The 20,666-nt window shown below is 51.5% G+C and overlaps 1 protein-coding gene across 1 annotated transcript; it reads right to left on the bottom strand.

Annotated features, from left to right (window-relative positions):
* Positions 1-211: 211 nt before the first annotated feature.
* On the bottom strand, positions 212-19,859 carry OTUD7B (OTU deubiquitinase 7B). Its single transcript, XM_075724360.1, has 11 exons — positions 19,787-19,859; positions 15,403-15,573; positions 14,967-15,182; positions 9,858-9,959; positions 8,858-8,985; positions 6,612-6,724; positions 5,838-5,965; positions 5,097-5,246; positions 3,943-4,057; positions 2,600-2,684; positions 212-1,591 (listed from the first exon to the last, which is right to left on the bottom strand). The coding sequence occupies exons 1-11, from the start codon at positions 19,857-19,859 to the stop codon at positions 284-286; spliced, it is 2,589 nt and encodes an 862-aa protein (XP_075580475.1). The 3' UTR covers positions 212-283.
* Positions 19,860-20,666: the final 807 nt, after the last annotated feature.

The following is a 20,666-nucleotide window of genomic DNA, read 5'->3' on the forward strand; positions in this document are numbered from 1 at the left end:
TCCTCCTCCTCCTCCTCCTCCTCCTCCCCGCAGGGGCTCCGGGAGGGGGGGGCTGGGTTTTTTCGCCCCCTCTCCCTCCCGCCACCCCCCTGCACCGCCTCCATCACACCCGCCGAATCCCATTTCCCAGCCTCTCCGGCCAAATGCCCGCTCCCTCCTTCCACAGACAGGGAGAGGATGGTGGCGGGGGGTGGTTAAAAAGAGGAAAAAACAAAAGAAAAAAAAAACCTTATTGCATTCCCCATCTTTCATGGGTCCCAAGACGAGCGCCGGGGCAGAGCGCTCAGAACCTGTGCACCAGAGCCTCCCGCTCCTTGCGTTTCAGCTCCTCCTTGTAACAGCAGGAGCAGAAATTCCCAGTTTCCGGATGTCCGTAAAAACTGCAGTTCGGCTGCTTGCATTTGGTCTGCTGAACGTTATAAAGAACTCGGCTTTTATTTCTGTCCGCCGGCGTCCCTTTCTGCGCGCTGTCCTGCTCGAGGTATTCCCTGTAGCCGTTGCTGTGCGGGGGGAGGCAGGCTGAGCCGTCGCACTCCGACGGGTAGGCGGGATGGACGTCCATGTCCGTGGGGGAAAATCTCCCCAGGTGGGAAGGGCTGGTTTGGCAGGGGCTCGGCCGTGCCTGGGCGCAGTGTCTGGGTAAGGTGGCGTAGGGAGGAAGGCTGCTGCAGGAACCCCCGGCGACCTGCCGCCTGCTCTCCTGGTAGCTGGGGGGATGCGACCCTTCCACGCTGTTGACCATGGAGGGTCTGGGAAAGGTGAAAACGCCTGAATAGCCAGAGGGAAAAGCTGCTATTTTAGCACCTACGGCCAGATCCGGGGTCTGGACGGCGTAGGCAGGGGGAGGCTGGGGGTAAGCGGGGTTCAGCATCGCTTCCTCGCCCTTGTGGGTGTTCGCCTCCGGCTCCGGTTTCTTGGGGGGGGCAGCGCTGCCCAGCGCCTTCTTCTCCGCCTCCTTTTGTTTCTGCTCGGCCAGAAAGCGCTCCTCGGCGTCCAGAAGGTACCGCTGGATCATCTCCTCCTGGTACTGGTGCCGGTTGCTGGTCTTGAGGTGGCCGGCGAAGATGAACTTGCGCTCTCCCTGCATGGCAGCCCGGAGGATGCTCAGGCTCAGCCTGACGTCGTTGCTGTATTTGTAGGGGTCCGATGGCTTTTCGGGGGCTGCTTTACCCGGGCAGGTTTTCTCCACGGGAGCTGACAAATCTCCTTGGGAAGATTCCTCTTTGCTGCCTTTCCTTGACTTTAAGGATCCCTTCTTCTTCTTCTCCAAGGTATCTCCCTGCCCGTTGCTCACACCTCCCTTAACACTCTTGCTGTGCATCAAGCCACCCATATTCTTTTTTAGCTTACTTCCCAAAGTCTTGCCGAAGCTGCCCAGCTTGTTGGCGACCGAGTCCGCCCGTTTTTTATCTTTTTCCTTATCCTTTTCTCGGTCTTTCTTTGGTTTGTCTTTGTCCTTGCAACCCCTGCTGCCACCATTGCTTGCCGAACTGCTGCAGACCGACTCCTTGTCCGACTCTCCCGACTCCGCAGCTGAACGAGCGTCGTCGCCCGCAGAGGCTGTAGGGGATTCCGGCTGGGCCAAAGGCGCCTAGGGAGAGAGAAAACATAGATCACAGTCTAGTAAGTTCCTCAGATAGGAATTTTCAGGCCGAAGGCGAAACAGAAGCAGGCGCTTGCTCGGAGAACAGCGGGGACAAGCTTCGGAGGCGCTCAGTGCGACGTGTCCCCAGCAGCTGTCCCGCGCCCATAACGTCTGAACTCGCTGGAGGTTTCGGGGGCAGAGCTAGGGAAGAGGAGGGGGTGCTACTGGGGAGGAGGGGGCCAAAACCTTCCCCCTCCGGTCAGCCAAAAGCGCGGTGGGCACGGCTGGCACCCGTTTCCCTGGGGTCCCGGCGCCCGCCGCTCCTTTGCGTCAACGGTCCGTACGTCGACACGGCCGAGAGCGGCGGGTCGGGGTACGGCGAAGCGTCTGAGAGCACGCGGCCCGCGAAGGAGGGCACGGCCAAAATGTCACCGTTCGAGCTCTGCTACAGAGATGACACCTCAGCAGTTTCAGACAGACCAAAACAGCTCACATTTAAGTTTGGGGAGTTTTCTCCTAAAAAGGGGAGGGGGGAAAAAAAAAACTGTCAAGGCAGCTACCACCACCTGCCAACGCACCACCACGGAGATCTGGGAAGTGGACGGGAGTTTTCCTGCCATGGAAAGGTCCCAGGAAAACTACGGTCAAACCGTGTGTCTCAAGGCAGCTTCTGGCGGCCGTGAGCCAAGGGTTCGTGTTTGTCTTGGAGCGAAGCAGCGTCGCCTTCGCTGCCAGCCACCTACACGAGCGGCTGCCCTGCGGGATGTACAAGGGCTCTGCTTCGAGTTTGCGCGAAGAGTAAAAACAGGCACGGAAAGCTCTAGGGAAAAAAAAAAAAAATTGCACGCACAAAACCCGAGTCGTTTATCTGCTCGGAGCAGCGTTAGCTGCAATTTCTGGAGGCACAACCTCACGTGAAGGAGGGCAAGCCAGCTGACGACTTGACGCCTGCTGCCCTGCAGAAAGGACATTTAAATAATTAAAGAGTAAAGAAAATACTCCTTGTCTCTTTACCTGCATGTCACAAGGCAACGTGATCCATTTAACATTCATGTAGCTGTGCAGCAAGTGCAGCTTTGCTTCCAGTGATAACGTCACGCTAAAATTTAAAACAAGGATTAACAAAAAAAAGTTAGAGTCAAGTTTCATTTTAATATCTGAGGTTGTCTCCTCCGTATTTACAGTTATTTGCCTGTCGTCTTCATATTAAAATGCATGTTTCAACACAACAGGTAAAATTGCATTCAGACAGCAGTGATACAAAAGGTAACATTTTTGTAGCCTTCCAAACTTTTCAATTAAAACCCAAATGAATAAAGATTCCTGAATATCAAAAATCAAGCTTGCTACGGATTAAAGTGACCTCGGCAGATAATCTTACTTTTACACGAGACAAGTAACAAAAAAGCAGATGTCACAGATCTAAATAGGGCTAGTTTCAGAATGATTCTCCTCTCCACAAAAACAACTTCAGAAGAAGGGTAAAGATGTTTTCTCAAAAATTTCCACTTGCCAAAAAAAAAAAAAAAAAATTTCTTTCCACTAAAAACACAGGGACAGAGTCTTTTCTACTGGCTCCAAACCCCTCAACATGAGATACTGTATCGGTAAAACCTGCGCTGAATTTTAATCTTTTGATCTTGGAGGTTTCTAGGCTTCCTAACCCAAAGTCAGATGATGGGCAAGTCACGCTTCCAGCTCTCTGACCACTACACCCACCGCTGCCGACTTCTGGCTCAATAACAGGAAACTCGCCACTACCCAACCACGAGACGGCTTGCCCAAAGTCTGAGTCAAAAATAGGAAGGGTGTCTGGCTGCAAGCCGTCCTCCCGGCTCCAGGGCCCACGCTCAGATATTTGTTATCTTCGAGTGGGGACAGAGGAATGGAAAAATACACCTTTTTTTTTGGGTGAATACGACAGCCGGTCCTCCGTTGCTTCTCGTTTCTGAGCTACGCTTAGTCTGAAGCTCTAGGAGTTGGAGCACTCGCCTCTTTACCTTGCGTTAAAGATTTGGAGCAATCACCTCTTTACCTTGCGTTAAAGATTTGGAGCAATCGCCTCTTTACCTTGCGGTAAAGATTTGGAGCGATCGCCTCTTTACCTTGCGGTAAAGATTTGGAGCAATCACCTCTTTACCTTGCGGGAATGAAGCCGATGAGATGTCACAATCCTACCCAAAACGCACCGAGATCAGGGCATCAGAAGAGAACGAAGAAACAGAAAAAGCTGTTCCGTCCCCACCGAACAGGTTCATACCCCGAGTACAACTTTCACCCAGACGCAAGAAATCCCCAGCTGGGGACAGAGCGAGGAAGCCTCCAGCTGCGACCGCTCCGGTCTGCAGTTAACCAACCTGGCCAGCTTGACGTTGTCACTGTCGTCTTTTCCCCACTGCCACTCCTTCCCGGGATCCACGGCAAAGTGCACGGGGAGCAGCTTGTGCTCGGAGTCGGTCAGGGGGATCACAGCTGCACGAGGGACAGAAAACCCGCTTTTAGTGCCCGAAAGGACAAACCTTTCGCGTTGGCAGCCAAGCTCCGAGCGCCCACCAAGGACAACGTCAGCTCTGACGGCAACCGGTGTCACGCCAAATCGCGCAGCGGCTGCCAGTGCTTGGGATCACAGAATCATCACGGAAGGGTTTGGGTGGGAAGGGACCTTCCAAGGCTGCCCAGCCACGGGCAGGGACATCTTCACCCACATCAGGCTGCTCCGAGCCCCGTCCACCCTGACCTTGGATGTCTCCAGGGATGGGGCACCCAGCACCCTCTGGGCACCCTGTGCCAGGGCATCGCCACCCGCAGCGTGACAAATTTCTCCCCTCTATCCCGTCTGAATCTCCCCGCTTTCAGGTTAAAACCGTTCCCCCTTGTCCTATCATAGAATCATAGAACAGAATCATCGAGTCGTTGAGGTTGGCAAAGCCCTTTAAGATCATCCAGTCCAACCATTAACCTCACGCTGCCAAGGCCACCACTAAACCAGTCAAGGGTAGAGGAATAATTTCATGTTTCCTGGCTTGGTGGCTGGATTATTTATAATGAAAGTAAAAACTGGGAATCACTAAGGTTGGAAAGGAGCCCTAAGATCATCAGTCCAACCATCAACCCAACACCCCCATGCCCACTACACCATGGCCCCAAGTGCCACCTCTGCCTGTATCGCTACCGGCCCTACTAAACAGTCTGTCCCCGTCGTCCTGCCGAGCTGTGAAAGGCCGCACTAAGGCCTCCCCGGAGCCTTCTCTGCTCCCCACAACCCCAGCTCTCCCAGCCTGCCCTCGGAGCAGAGCCGCTCCAGCCCACGGATCATCTCCGTGGCCTCTGCACCCGCTCCGACAGCTCCACGCCTCTCCTGCGCTGGGGACCCCAGGAGATGCTCAGCTTTCGGGGCTGCCAACGCACGTTGCCGGCTCACGTCCCCTTTGTCACCCACTGGTGTCCCCAAGCCCTTCTCCACGGGGCTGCTCTCAATGCTATACTGTTATAAATCTTGTTTATCACCTACCTTGATCTTTCGTGGGCTCTTTCTGCTCCATGGATACCAGGGCAGAAAAATGGGCTTGGTCGTAAGCCAGTACCAAGGGAGAACGATGGCATTTGTTGGCTGGGACTTCCAGGGGAAGATAGATCCCTCCAAAGGGAATAGGGGCAAAGGCTGGAAAGAAATCAGGGCGGTTAGTTTTCATAACAGGTTAAAGAGTTAAGAGTTGTTTATACTGAAACTGTTCCAGAACAAGCTGTTTCCTTCACTCAAGGTTTCACCTGCAATTATGTGTCAGCTCGAGGGACACTAAGAAAACCCACAACCCAAAATAGACATCTATTTTACATCAGGAAGAACACAGTTGCAAAACGAACCTGTGCTTTCTATAAAAAAACCTTTCTTCACTCCTCCACAAGACAATTTAAAATTTGCACGCAGAATGATGGTAATTGATTAATCTTTTCTGACGGGAAATTAGGTCTGCTAGTGGAAAATACGACATGCAGGGAACGGAATTTCCCATCTCTACACGCACACGTGGGGGCAAAAGAGGTAGAAAAAAAACCCCCCATCACGCGGATGCTCGTAGAAATAGCAAAAAATCAGACTGCAGCAGTTCAGCGCACCCCGTGCTCTGCTCTCCCATTCAAGATCCAGCCTCACTGAGCAGAGGGCTCGTGAAAATGTGCAGCGGAGCGGAAACGCACAGTCTGAGCAGGCGTCATCCGTAAAGACCTCTTTAAAAGAGCGCGCAATTCCTACCTTCTCCCCCCGAGTCCCGCAGCATCGTGTCTGCCACCACCACGATGGGTCTCTTCAACACGTGGGCGAGGACGAAAACGTGAAACTCCTCCAGGCTCTCGTACACCGGCTCCTCAGAGCTTTCAACGCTTTGGGAAATGAGAAAAAAAATTCATTTTCACTACTTGCCTATTTAATGATTGCTTTTAAAAACAGGAAGGGGTCTTTACAGGCAGTCAGGTAGAGGCAGATTCACAGCAGGAAGTTTGATCTCGGCTCCGATTTGAGATTTTCGAGGTAGATCCCCAAAAATGTCCTATCCTAAGGCAAGGGCTGTACCCAGGAAACGCCGCGCTCGGCACTTCTGGGAGTCTCTTATCTAAAGAGCCTCAAAAGCGGTGTTTGTTTGGGATGGCTGCGGCGATAAAGCGCCCTTGAAATACACAGCACGTGCTGCGGAAATCCTCAGCTTTGGTTTATTCCTCTCATTTCAGAGTCATCAACGTGATGAACACGGGAAAAGATAAGTTTTCCGTTCAGTGTGCGCCTTACCCCACCAAAGGGGCTGCGTAGCATTTAAATCGTCTCCCGTGATGCTTTCTGGACCTCTCGCTGGTCCTCGTGACCTTTCATCCTTCCCCTTAAAACCCGACCAGCTGGACCAAAGCAGCGATCCCCAGCCTCGTCCCGTGACCTGCCCTTGAGAATCACCCCGCGCCGTACGTTGCAGGAAGATTATTCGCTGTGTTTGACGCCGAGACTCAGTATTTTTTGCATTCGGTCCCCTCCACGTACCCTCCGCAGCCGCCCCCGTTGGTGCCGTAGTGCACGCGAGGCTCGCTGGACGCCAGCTTGATCAGCTCGTTCCACTCCTTCTGCCACTCCTCTTCGGTGTAAACGAGACCGGACTGGAAAATAGCAAATAAAACCCCAAAATCTTCACAGTCAATATTTTCCAATCTCCGCGGCATAGTTTTACACAGGCAGCCACAACTTTTCTCTATGGATTTATGCAAAAATAATCAATACGTTATGCAAAAAAGTGCACATTTCCAAATCTGTGCTCTCAAGCCAGCTGGGGAGCTAATCTGCCTGAAACGCAAGTTTGCCTTTTTGCGGGGAGGAAGTAAACATTTCAACCCACAGAACGAGAGGAAACCTTTACTCCGACACTAAATCCTTATGGTATTAAAGATAACGTAATCTATTGACAAGCGACGGGGGACAGATAACTGGACTAGCTAAAACACAGCTTTGCCTTTAGAATTTATTTTCCTTCAAAAATCAGCGGAAGACACCACATCACCCAGAAATACTCAACTCAAACGTTGCTTCGCTATTTCAACGCACGGCGAACCTACGTTCTGCTCGCGTTTCCTTACACTACGACTGCAAAACGTCCATTCCTCAATCGCGCCCGGCGCAACGTGAGACGCCACAGCCCGAAACGCCGCTCTGCCAAGCGGGCGCCGCAAGGGAAGGCCAGTCTACCTACAGAATACGCCGCCTTCGGTACAACCAGTCTACTTCATAAAGTCTGCATCGAGTATGAGATTCGGGAATTGCACCTTTTTCTCCTTAACGCAAAAGCTTTTCCAACAGCTTCCAACGCAACCCCAGAGCTGAAAGTTATCAGAAGCCATTTTCATGCTAAGGAAGGGGAGAAATACCTTAAAAAACACAGGGCTGCGCAAAAAGCTAAGCTCAAGCCTGCCGTATTTAAGGTCATAAGCTGAGAAACGCAACGGGAAGGGCAGCAGCCTCCTCCTCCTTTCCTCGGCTCCATAATCGGAGCTCCAGCATCCAAACACAACATCCTAAGTCCTCCAAGCTGCCAAGAAAACCTTCAAGCCGTGCACCAGAAGTAACTGATGGCACGTTCAGCTCGCCACTTGCGCAGTAAGGCGTTAATTAAGTTTCTCCGCTCCCGGTTAAGTCGTCAACACGGATTCTTTCATCGCTGATCTAAAGCTTGCGAAGCAAAGCACGGGAGGAGAATATTGCACCCAGGGCGGGTTGTGAAATTCAGAGCCACATCCATCACCCTGGGCTGCTTCTTTCAGAGCTTATTTGGAAAGGAGGAGCTCGTAATCCTCGACTTGCAGCCAACCGCTGCAGCGGTACCTGCAATTCCTGGAGCGTTGCACCACCTACATCCCACATCTACTGCCAAGATCCTTCGGCTTGTGCAGAGGGCTACGACCAGGGCACGACACTACCACATCCTACGCTCTGAGCATTTTCAAGCCCTTTAAGATCTGCAAGTCGCTGTATGTTGCCGACAGCTAATTCTGGAGCAGGCACTTTAAAGAGATGCATAAAAGCATGTTTTTAATAGCAGCAAAATCTCCAGTTATTTATTAATTACTCCGCTTCAAGCAGGGAAATACGTATTTTTTCAAACTGTCAAGATAGGAATCTTTGCGGCCTTCCAAAAATAAGAAGGAAGCTGGAGAGTAAACAACATCCTTCAGCGTTAGGTGGAAACCAAAGTTTACCCAGTTCACACAAAAACATCTCGACGCGGAGGGGCTGCCTCCCACCACGTGAGGACAGCCGGTAACTTTCCACCTTGACAAAGTCGTGTCCCTGCTTTCGCCTGTGTCACGGCGTTAGAAAAGCCTTTCATGTGGCAAGTTCATGAATTTCCTTTTTTGGTGGAGGAGCTGGCGCTACGCTCTGACCGAGGCGCAGCTCATCGATCTTTATCGCCACAGCGTTGCTTTTCTCTTAAAAGCCCAGCACGGCCGTCGCATCCTGCTGGATCTTAGATGCCTGAAGGCGACAATTTGTTCTCCCATCAATATTGGGCACCACGCGGTTCTAATAAAGAATTTTCCTACCTTGTAATAAAGAGAATTTTGCCGTCGTTTAGACTGAAGGATACATCTCATCGTGGCACAGCCAACTACCGCAAGCCAGCGAGGTGCCCAAAATTCAAGACAGACTATATCACGATAGGAAGCACCTCCCAGACCCACGGGATATTTCATTAAGACTTTCCCTTCCGCAAAGAGGACGGCGTTCGGTCTGGTTCCTACCTCCTTGTTCTGCTGGGTTTGCTGCCAACGCCACCTCCGCTTCAGGGCTTCCCTTTCCACGCCTTTATCCATCAAGGTATAAAGGGATTTGCGCAGCATGAGATCTCTGTCGTGGAAACCCCACATACCTGCAAAAAGAAAAAGAGGGAGTAGCAGAGGATTAGCAGCAGCTGGCATCACTCCAGCGATCTGCTGAGGTCCTACAACCTGCCACGAACCAGGGGAAGGGCCTAAGCTGGGAAACAGGCAGAGAAATGCAAGTTTCTCAATCTAAATAACAAAATCCCTGGTTCAAAGCCTGCGTTTTCCACCTGCAGCGAGTTTTCGCGCGGCTAAATGGAGATGCTGCCACCTCAGCTTTCAACTCCAAGGCATCTCACAGACGCAGCAAGACACTGCTTCTCAAAAATCACACGCTACATCAACGTCTGATGGGAAAGCGAGACGGGGTTAAACGAGACTGTGGCTTTGCCGGGTCTGAAATTCACATAGGGAGGAAACACAACCCCGCTGATTTAAAAGTCTGGAAACCTCAGAAGATTTACGACGGTCCCACTTGACAAGAGGAAGTCAAATCTGGGCTCCCGAAACTTCAACGTGGGAGAGGAGGGAAGGGGCGGCTCTGTTATTTCACATTTCCTTCAGCAATACAGGGAAACTCGCCAAACGGCGGAGGAATTCCTGAAGTACCCGAGCTATTGGCAACCTGGTTGCTTCAACCCACCCCTCTCCCGCAGAGCCTGAGCATCGCAACCGCTCGCACGCCTACTACCGCGGCCGCCGGGGTGAGCGGCAGCGTCGCGGTTTCCCGCGGGAACGGATGGGAAACGCTCGGTCCCGCTCCCAAAGGATGATCCTGGGCTCTCCTCCCGGCACAGCCGCTTCCCCAGTCTCAGCCGGAGACGGGCGGTGGCACCGGCACGATGCACGTTACCAGGCGTGAAGTGTTTGTTTTTTCAGTTTGTTTTTTCGCCCGCCGTAAATTAAGCCAAGCTCTTACCCAGGGAGGCGGCGTGGAGCAGGCAGTTCCCGTCGCCCGTGGTGGCCAGGGGAAGCAGCCTCTGGCAGCTGGGATCCACGTTCGCCCACCAGTTCAGCCGACCTGCGGGAGTATTCGGGAGCGTGAAAACGGGGCCCGTTACGCAGCGTGGGACCGCTGTGCGCGTTCGTCCCCTCAAACACTGCCGCCGAGGGTGGGAACCCGCTTCACTCGCAGGGTGATGCCCAAATAGACGAGCGGTTGTAGAGCCGTGCTGTGGCTGGAGGAAGGAGTCCAGATGGTAATAAGGCAACAAAAAGGGGAGAGTGCAGTTACAAGAACTTCATGGAGCTGCAGGGAAACGGCCGGGCTGAGCCGGTCATACAAATTAGAATTAAAACTGGAAACGGGAGCCAGCCCAGCCAGGACTTCAGCCCAGCCCGGCGCTCTCCTCCTATCCATTTCTCCCCCCACCCTACTTATTTCAAACCCCAAAACCCCTCAGGCTGAAAACACCTCCCGAAGCGCCTGTCACAGATGGTGCCCAACGAGTTTTCCACGGAAGAACCGCTTTTCGTTTCTTCTTGTAAGCAAATCACTCCTATTTAAACCATCTCACGTCGGTCATTTTTGCCCTGCTCGCTGGTTTGGGGACAATACGCAGGCACTTTTGCTGATCCCAGCAGCTTTCCCAATGAAAATGCAAAGTGACGGTGCTTTACGCCATTTAAAAATAGCAGCTGTTTGGGAATATAAGGCACTTGAATTACTACAAGTCAAAAGCATCTAAAAATAGAAGCTAGGAAAAAATTAACATACACACTGCAGTCAAGTACAGTGCAACTGGAGGTTAAACATTTATCAAGGAAACGGAGCTGGGCTGAATTAGGACTTTGAACTCGCAACCCAGCCTGAATCTCGCTCTGCTACGCCCTCAAAAACAGGCGCTGCCTTCCTTGGCCGCGACGTTTTCCGGCAGCTTTTCTGCAGCCGATCCCGTGCAACAGGCAGGTTTTTGGCTGGTGGATGCTGTTCGGGCTTCCAGCAAGTTGCATTTAAATTGCTCTTGCAGAAAACCAGCCCTCCCCCAGCATTTCTAACAAACCTCTCCCTGCTCCCGAGCACGGCCCCTGCCAGGGACCCCGGCTCTCAAACACAGGATTTCTTGAAATTGTTTGCACAACCTCAGCAACAGCAGCTGTAGAAAAGCTAAATACAGAAAACTTGTTTTTAAACACCAATAAACACAGGAAAACATAAAAACGCAGAGCTAACTGCCATGCCAGGCGGGTGATTTCTTTTCTCAGCGTCGGGAAAGGAACCCGTTGGAGTTGAAAAGTGTTTAGTACACAGCCTCAGGACAATAGCTCCGCTCGGAAAAGCCAGCTATTTTCCCTCAATATAGCTCCTGGCACAGCGAAGTCGCAAGCCTGCGCCAAGTGGCGCGGGGCCAGAGGAGCGAACCGAGCAGCAAAACAGCGTCTCACAAAAGCTAACCAAAATGCAACGCTACTGTGGGCAGTGTGCTGAGCTGCTCGCTTTTTTTTTTTTTTTAAAAAAAAAAAAAAAAAAAAAATCCATTTCCCGTTGCTCCTGGAGAATTTGCTGCTCTTTGCAATGGGCGGGGGAGTCAGGAGTTGGCACCTCTGGTCAGCACTTGGGAGGTTGCGCAACCCCTCGCCGAGCCAGGTCCGATTCGGAGGGGACACACCTTGGGGAGGCATTTCTGTTCGCAGCGCGCGGCCACGCCGTGCCGCGCACATCCCCGGCCAGGCAGGCGGAGTAATTTGTACAGATTTCCAGTTACGCAAGAGAAGTCATCTCGAAAGAAACCGCCTTCTCCAAACCTTTCTCCAAATGTTTTGCTCCTGTCAAGGCGGTGGAAAGGCCAAGGGGCCCCCTAGAAGTATTTAAAACAGCATATTTCTCTGCACGTGGTTATTAGGAGCAAGCCCTTGAGAGCTCTACGAGGGAGATAACCGGATTCAAGGGAACGCGGGATCTTCCTGCAACCTCCGCTCGCGCAGCGGGGTGGGCGACAGCTCCTCTGCACGCCTGACGAAGTCCGCCGGCACCAAGCCGCTTCCGCTGCATCCAACCCCACGGCTCTTGCGGGGCGCAGCTGGTCTGGCTACAGATCATCTCTTTGTCCCGGCAGAGATCGGGAACCTGCGCACGAAGGCGCACGTTTGGTACACCACCGTCGTTTCTCTAACAGGAACCGCCTAAATAGGTCAGGGCAATAGGAAGGAACAGCGACGGCGCTCCTCCCAGCCCGAAGACCAGGACTGACTCATGGAAAACCCAAATGGCTCCCCTCAGGCTACCAGAGAATCCAGCACCCTAATTACAAGGCCATCCTCCCTGCGTGACGAAGGCAGCGTTCCCAGGGGTGACCTGGCCTCGTGCTCCTCGGGCTGACGTGACAGATCCAACACGAACGCCCACTGCGACCTCTGCGCGCCAACTGCAGACCGCCGGGGTTTTTTTTTTTTTCCACCCCCCGCCTGCTGAATCAGCGGTGGAGGTGAAGGAGCAGGATCACACCTAGAAGTGGGCTAAAAGAGAGACCAAAAAAGGAGAGCAGCTAGAAAACGTGGCATCTACGCTGAAGCAAGCTCATTGCATCTACCTAAAATGAGATAATTCATCTCCAGTCTCCTTATCTAATCCGGAGCCTATCTCTTTGAGAAAAACAACACCTGCAGAAAAGTTTTGTTTCGGGATCTGGCAGCAACAAGAGCTGGTTCGAGCGCATTTACGTATCAGGAGCTACCGTCTCCCACATTTTGGGGAGAATGGGAAGCGCAGGCTTCCAACCAACCCTGCCATCGCTCCGCCTGCCGAAATGATGCAACCCAGGGCAGCACGCGTCGCGCCGGGAGCTCGGCCTCCCGCTCCCGCTGCCGAGGATGACCGCGGAGGGGCCGAAGGCATCGCAGCAGCTATCCCGTGCCGCGGGCGGCGATCCGGCAGGAAGAGAGCCGGCAGAGCCCAGCACCCGACTTCTGCGAACGTTTCGCCTGCCTTTTGAAGCAAGGTGGGACCCGGACGCGAGCTCGTCTCTCCTGCTAAGGGAGCCAGTCCGGCCGATGACTTACGGGCGAAAATATGTGCAAGTCGGATGCCAGGTACGTCAGACGGAGGGGGTGCGTGTACACACGTGCCTCTGCTCACGCACGGGCTAAACCCGGGCTGAAAAGCTTCTCAAAACCCAGGTGATGCATGGCCAAGGCACCCATTTCTTTGATTGCCCGCTCCGAGACGCGGGACATTTACGCCCCAAGAACGAGGAACCCGTTTGCCGTTCCTTCGACGCCGTTCCCGCAGCGAAGGCGGCACACTGATTCTCCTAACTCAGCACTTTTTAATAGCCCGCCCACAGAGGTTTATTAAGTATTAGTCTGAAGTGCGAAGCAGGAGGTTTCCTGCCAATACGCTGGGGGACTTTTGGAAGCGTGCCTGGCACCCGGGGGGAGAAAGCCTGACCTCGGAGCCGAGGCAAAGCCATCAAACCCAGGGGTTTCTTTCAGTTCTTCCTGATTTTTTTTTTTTTCAATAGCCTCGGGCAAGGCACCGCCGCCTGCTCCTCCATGCGTGCAACGAGAAAAACCACTCTGTGTCTTCAAAATATAGGGCAAGGCTTACTCCGTTTGGGTTTGTAACAAAGAACGCAAAGGTTGCAGCACGGGCCAGATTTCCAGCTCCACCAAGACCTTTCCATACGACTCTGAGCGCGTTAAAAGCTTTCCAAGAGAACGTCGTTACAATTCACAGCCACTCTAACGCGTGCTTACTCTGCCCACAGTGGTGTAAAGGGATCTCCGGATAGAAGGGAAAGAGTTATCTGAACATTTATTGGGCTATAAAATATCTGCTTAATCCCATAAGGACAGCACTTACTCAATTAATAACGGGAGTCACCGTAGATCACAGCGCCACGCTCAAAACCCTACTTGGAGTTAAGCTTGGAATGTTTTATATATGCAGTAGAGCGCTTTATTAAAGATAAACACCCATTTATAACAAACCCACATGCACAAGGCAGATGCACTTCAGTCTTCAAAAGGCATTTTCTAAAAATCAATTACTTAACGCTAACGTCCTCTCAGCACGCCAGGAAGCATCCCCGGCACGCGGATGGAAAAGCACAGCCGCCCCTCGCTCCCTCGGCCAGCGCTTGCGCCGAAACGCAGCAACGCAGCCCCCCGCCTCCGCGCCGGTGTAGACGGCTACGTTTCGTTTGCATTGGACGCGACAGCGTCGCCGAACAGCAGCGCTGCCGTAACGAGATCGCTTGGATCAAGTGTTCATTTCCAAAACATGAGAATATTTGTTACAGGGACACTTGAGCAGGAGAGGGCTAAAATTTGACGTTAAGAATAGATGTTATCTCTGAAGAAATAGTTTTCTAGGTGCGCGCATTGGTGACAGAAACGAAGGAGAGGTGCAAAGGCTCCCGAGATCTTGCCTGGTGTCCTTCTGCCCCCCACCCCGTGTAAGCTGTCCTGGTAACGTGTTAGGTTTTCTCTGCCAGCACGGAGGTCCCATTCATTCACCAGCTAAATCTTATTTACAGATCACCTAGCAACTATTCGGGAGGAAAAGAGCACGCTGGAAAACAAACCCATCTGCACTCGTAAGGCGGTTCCTCTCCGGGCAAACAGAAAGCCAGCAGACGAGTTTTCCTGCGTTGAAGCAGCATATAAAATGCATCATCAATCTAAAATGTCTGTAATCGCTTCTAATATTTGTCAGCGGAGATGAGCTACTGTTTGTGTTATGCAGGCATTTCTTTTCCCCCCCTTCTCTCAGTACGGCTGACGGGATGGTGCAGGGCACAGGGAAGCTCAGGGGGTGAGATAATCCAACTTTTTTTTGAGCGTTACCATTCAGCTGCATGAGCGATGACAACATCCACAATTTATTTACATTCAGTGTCTGCAGGCAAAGCGAAGCAGACTCTTAACTCAACTCTTGCACCACGCTATAAAAAGGGATGAAATAACACCTATCAAGATACACGTCCTTGCAACGTGCTCGCTGCTCTGTGGCCTCGGGCTCATTCCCGTCGGTACCGCTGCAAAACTGCCACCGCCGCGCTCTATTAAAAAAAAAGAAAAGACTCACCAGCCTGCTCCAGCGCCACCAGCATCGACTGCTCGATGAGGTCTCGCTCGATGAAGCTGCGGAAGTCCTCGGTGTACACGGTGAGGTCGGGCAGCTGGAAGGTGCAGATGGGCATCTCCAGCAGATGGTCGCTGCTGCCGTTGCTGGAGACGTGGGAACGGGCCAGGGAGACGATGGTCGAGCTGGCGTGGGAAATGCCTCGAGACAGGCGTTTTTCTGAGAATAAAAGGAAGATGAAAAAAAAAAAAACAAACCCTCCTGAACGGTGCAGAAGCAGCAAACCTCCCAGAAGCAATTACTACGTCGCTGCCTTCAGCTCGTAGTTTTTGGTTGCAAGCGGCTGGATCGCTCCAGCGTATAAATATTTCAGGCAGATTTAATTGATCCAGATCATTTTTGTGACTCGGCTATCTGGAAGCCAGCGGATGACACTGACCTTGCACAATATCATCCTGCCGCTGGAGCGGCGGTCGCCCGGGCCGGGCTGCCTCTTTTTCGGGGGGTTTATAGTTGCGCCCTTCGTTGAAGGAATGCGGGAGGTTGCCGGCATGCACTTGCCTTAGCTGTTCAAAGTCACTCAGGGCGGCGCTCAGATCCCAGTTCTTGCCTGGATGGGAAGGTATCAAGAGCGGTCACCATCGCGCGAGAAAGAAATCAAGTCAGTTCCTAAAACATCCACACTAGAAACTAAAATTAGTGCAGTTCATCATGAAGCATGAAGGCTGTCTAGCGGAACCAAGGGGACAGCAGGGTGTGGCACCGCTCACTCAGCTGGTTGCTGTGTTCCTGCCTGGGATTTGCGTTTCTGGAAGAGAGATGACCATGAACCTGAGGAGCCCAGAAAGCGTTGGCCGTACTGCCGTGGGTTACACGGATGGTTTACACCTCATGCGTGCGTACGCACATGCAGAGCTTAGAGGGAGCTGCTGCTCGTGGCTGCTGGACATCTGCAGAACCTAAGCAAAGGTGCGGAGACCTCAACTTTTCATGGAATCACAGAATCCTAGAAGAGTTTGGGCTGGAAGAGACCTTTAAAGGTCATCTAGTCCAGCCTCCTGCCATGAGCAGGGACATCTTCAACATCAGGTTGCTCAGAGCCCCGTCCTTGAATGTTTCCATCCACCACCTCTCTGGGCAACCCATGCCCTCATCTCACCACCCTCAGCGTAACAAATTCCTTCTTTACATCTAGTCGGAGATAAAAGTTTGCCAAGCCAAGCTTCCTGGCTGCAAAATGAAGAAGGGCAGGGTCACCATAACAGCATACACTGAGCACAGAGCACGGGACTGGAGCAAAATAAACATAATTTTACCCTTAGGAAAGGGAAACGGAAGGTCAGGCTGTGTCACGTCCACCAACATCTATACAAACCCGGTGGCCAATTGCTCCAGGTCACAGCGAGCGCTTTTTTTTTTTTTTTTTATAACTCTCCAGCCGCCGTGAAGATAATCCATCGCGATGCAGGCGCCCCTTCTTTGGCGACAAAGTTCACAGCCTCCAGCTCTCTTTACCCCCACCTCAGCGCAGGATAACGCTTGAGCAAAACCACGCAACTTTAAAAGCTGATGATCTGTAATACGACTTTTTAAATCTCTGTGCACGGTTCAAGAGACAGCCACCCCATTCTTTTCAAGCCGACACCCAAAATATAGAAGCAAGGAAGGTGCCAGCCGGGCTAGGTGGTATCTAGAAGACTTTTCAGCAGGCTCTTGTCATTACTGGCCAGACAAATTATTCAGCAAAACAGCTTGAACTTCGTGGAGTTGAGTGACTCCTTAAAGCAGTTCCATTTCCTTTTAATGGAAGCTGCAAGAACATAAAATATATTAGCATGCTGAAGTCTTTCCGTATGCAATAAATTGACCTTTTAGAAGCCACCGTCTTCCAAAGGCAAGAATACATAGCAAAAAAAAAAAAAAAGATCTACCATATGGCTTACATTTGGGAAAAATTGTGATTTTTTTTTTTTTTTATGAACACTGTTAATCTAGGCTCTTAAATTAGCAAGTTAGCAGACACTGTAGAAAGAAAGCCAACTTTATATATAGTAACTCAGCTACAGGAAAGATATAAACCACCAATTGGTTTGTAGCGTAGCTCATGGACAATAAAAGAAGCCATTATGTCCAATTCCCTAAAGGAAATACACTTCTCAAGTATTTAAATTCTTTTGAGAGATGTCATTTGCAGCATTTAATGCCTGACTCCAAACAGAAAGTTATTTTAAGCTTTACCTTTTGAGTCAAGGGGATTTTTTTTTTTCCTTTTTTTTTTTTTAACGAAAGAATGAATCAGTATCAAAGAATGAGAATGACCCATCAGATTAAAATTAAATTTGCTGTGGCATCACTATTTGCTCTAACCTGCCAGCGACAGGAGGATGCATTGGCAACGCTGACCCGCTGCAGCTGCATTTCCCAACCACCTTCACCAGCAGACGCTTCAGAAATTGGAAAAAACCTAAACTTTGGAAACTCTATGTGCAATGAGAGCAGCCAAAAGGACTCGTAAATCCCAGTATGGTGAGACATCCCAGTTACCTGCAAGCACTCGGAAAGGGCGTCTTTGACGGACTCGGCGCTACGGTGCTTTTTTTGCAAACGCGAGCGAGGCGGTTAGAGGCGTTCAGGGGAACTTTTGCACAGAGCAGGTTTCGCTGGTGCTTGGGCGATAAAAGGGAGGTTCCCTCGTCCAGCAGGAAAACCGGTGTCCCCTGGGGACACCACGAGCCAGAAGTTCAACCACAGAGAGACCTGTAGCCCAACTTCTCACTGCCAGAACACGGGATGATTTCCAAGAGCAGAACCTAAATAATTTTGCTAATTACTACGTCCCCTTCTCCCCCAGTTCTTTAGCTTTGTGTGCATTTGTACACTGAAAGCCTTCGCTCTCAAGGTGATGGGTTTCCAGCGGTGCTGGAGAGCAGAATGATAGAGAAGACCATGGTTCAGAAGCCACCAGACAGTGACTTCACTTGACACGTGCACGAAACTCAAACCACAGACAGAAAACACGACTTAAATTGCTCACATCGCCCTCAAACTTCAAATCTGCATACTCCGCTTTATACATCTATTTTATCTGACTGCTTTTGCTAATACCCACCCAAAAAAGAAAAATCTCTGTGATTTCATTTCCACCCCTGGAGTCGTCAACTCCACCGAGGCTGCAGGAAAAACAGCAGCGACTCAGCGGCACGTCACGAAAATGAGCTAAAACTATCGTGAAAATACATCAACCCCTGCGCCGAGCGGGAGATGGAGAGTCTGAAGGAATATCTACTTTAACCTTTTCTATCGCAAGCCTAAATGTTTCTTCTGAAAGATAATATTAGAAATCCGGGCATGAAACAAAGCAACCTAAACCGAGAAACCAGAACATAAACACACCACAAAACCCACAACTTGCCAGACTTCCGCCGAGACGACGCTCAGCTGTAAAAATTAAAGGCTGAAGCCCTGAACGCAGCAAAGCTAATGGGAGTTTGGAAGAGGAAAAAGCTACGGATCGATGCTGCGAGTGCCGAGGAGAGCTAGAGCAAGTAGGTGGAGCAAATTGCCTAAAGACACGGATTATAGCAACAATTTCAGGGCTTTGAATTCGGTGCTGCTAGAGCATCCGGAGCTGATGTAGGAGCATCAGCTAGTCCCGGGTTCAAGCACCAACAGGAGTGACCTGTATTATACCAGACCATGGATGCTAGGGAGAAACACAGCAAGCGTGGTCTTGCATTATAATTACAGATTGGTTAACGACGTGCAAACCGCCCTGCTCCTCATGCAACGTTGCTGTCCTCCAGCATTACAACGCACGCCGGTATTTACTCACCATCCTTTTGTCAACGTTAACCCAAAGGCCACGCTCACGAGCAAGTTTACGGCCCCGAAATTAAGACCCGGTGTCCTTTCTCCTCTACCCTTCCCATCGCCGTAAGCGCAGGGTGGAAAAAAATTACCCACAGCCTTCGACTCAACGCGATCACCAACAAGCAACTCCCCCATCTTACGGAGCGCTTGAGAAAGCCAATATTACACTCTATTCTCGGGCAAATATACGCGCTCTTTTAATGCACGCACGTATTTTAAATACGCGTACGCAGAGCACGGAAGCTGCCGGCGCGGCACGCCGAGGCTCTCGAGGGTTGGCGTGCCCGTTTACAAGCAAACCGAGCGAAGGCAGGCGATGCTTGCGTTCAGCTCCTGAGCATCTCGGCGCTCGCCACGGTAATCCCACCGATCCTGTTCGGTCGGCAGCCTCCTGCACCGGGCGTAAACGGGGCTCCGAGGGGATGCTCTGCCAGGAGCCGGCACCGGCACCGACAAAACAGCAATTTCTATCGGCGTAATCAAACCACCTTCACAAGCAGAACAAGATATACCAGTAAAAGCACGGTTTTGCCTATATAATTACCCCACGTTGCTTTCAAAACACAGGCAGCCTTCAACCTAGTGCTATTCCTTCAACCTTTTTCAAGGCATCGCTGCTATAAAGACAAAAAAAACCCTTAAGTTTTGCTGCTGGCGGTGAACGCCACACGCGAACGGAGTGGACGAAGGAAGGGAAACCGCGCTCCCGGCTGACGCGTTCTCCTTCCTAACGTTTGAAATCCATTATCCGACGGACGCGTAACAAGAAGCCGAGGCGGAATTTCCCCAGCCCAGGCACGGTTTTATTCTCTCTGGCATTGCGCTCGCCAACCAACAGCCCCAGGGGTCTGCCCAGCAGCTCCCTGCCCCTCTTGCAACCCCGTTTTCCCTACCAGCCCCCCCGTCAGCCACCGCCTGCCTCTTCCCTTCTTTTATTCCCAATTTTTCTTTACCTTCGAGCAGGTCTCTGGCCAGTCCTGGCTCTGCCCCCGTTGAGCGAACAAAATCCGACAGGACGATGTCCATAGCCGAGGTCGTGCGCTCATGGATTCCTCCCGGCAGCTGGGGTCGGCGGCGCCCGGATCAGCACCTTGGCGTCAATCTGGGAACGAGAGCGACAAGGCGCGCAGCTCGCGTTACAAAGCACGGAATCATTAGCCCGGCCAGGCAGCCGCTGAGCTGGCCTGGAACTGTCTGAGGGCAGGTGCCGAGGGGGGAAAATGAACCTCCCCCCCTAAGATTAATTGTGCTTTGGGATTGCTGTTTAATTGATAATTGGGAGGAAAAAAATTACAAATTTTGCTGCTTTCTCCCCGCACGGGAATAGGCTGTAATGACTCTGCTAATGATGGGCATACCAAGGGCTCAGCAAATTCCGGGGGGAAAAAAAAAAAAAAAAACAATTCTCATTTCAAAGGCGGGTGGAGCTTTTCTTTCCAAAATCACGGACAAGTAGCTAGGAGAATAAATGAGCTTGTTTGGTAGCAGCGAGAAAGCAGAAAGTTTCTCTCATATATTGGCCGAGAGCTCAGCATCCCTGCCCTCCCCGGGGCAGGCAGTCCTCCTCCGAGCACCCCGGTCGCGCGCAAGGGAAATAAAAGCAAGACCGAAACGTTGTAATTGGTAGATGTTGCCTATGCAAACCAAAAAGCCCCTTTCAAGCAAAAAAAAAAAAAAACCCAAACAAACCACCAAACCCCCAAAAAACCCCAATTCCTCTTCTTGCAGAAAAAAATAAATGCACCAGCCTGGATCTCCTTCCCAGAAGGGAACTAAAACAGCCTGTCCAAAGGTATATTACATAAATCTTAAGTTTTAGCAGGTCCTGAGATT

Source organism: Pelecanus crispus, chromosome 22 (assembly GCF_030463565.1).
Source record: "Pelecanus crispus isolate bPelCri1 chromosome 22, bPelCri1.pri, whole genome shotgun sequence".
NCBI lineage: Eukaryota > Metazoa > Chordata > Aves > Pelecaniformes > Pelecanidae > Pelecanus > Pelecanus crispus.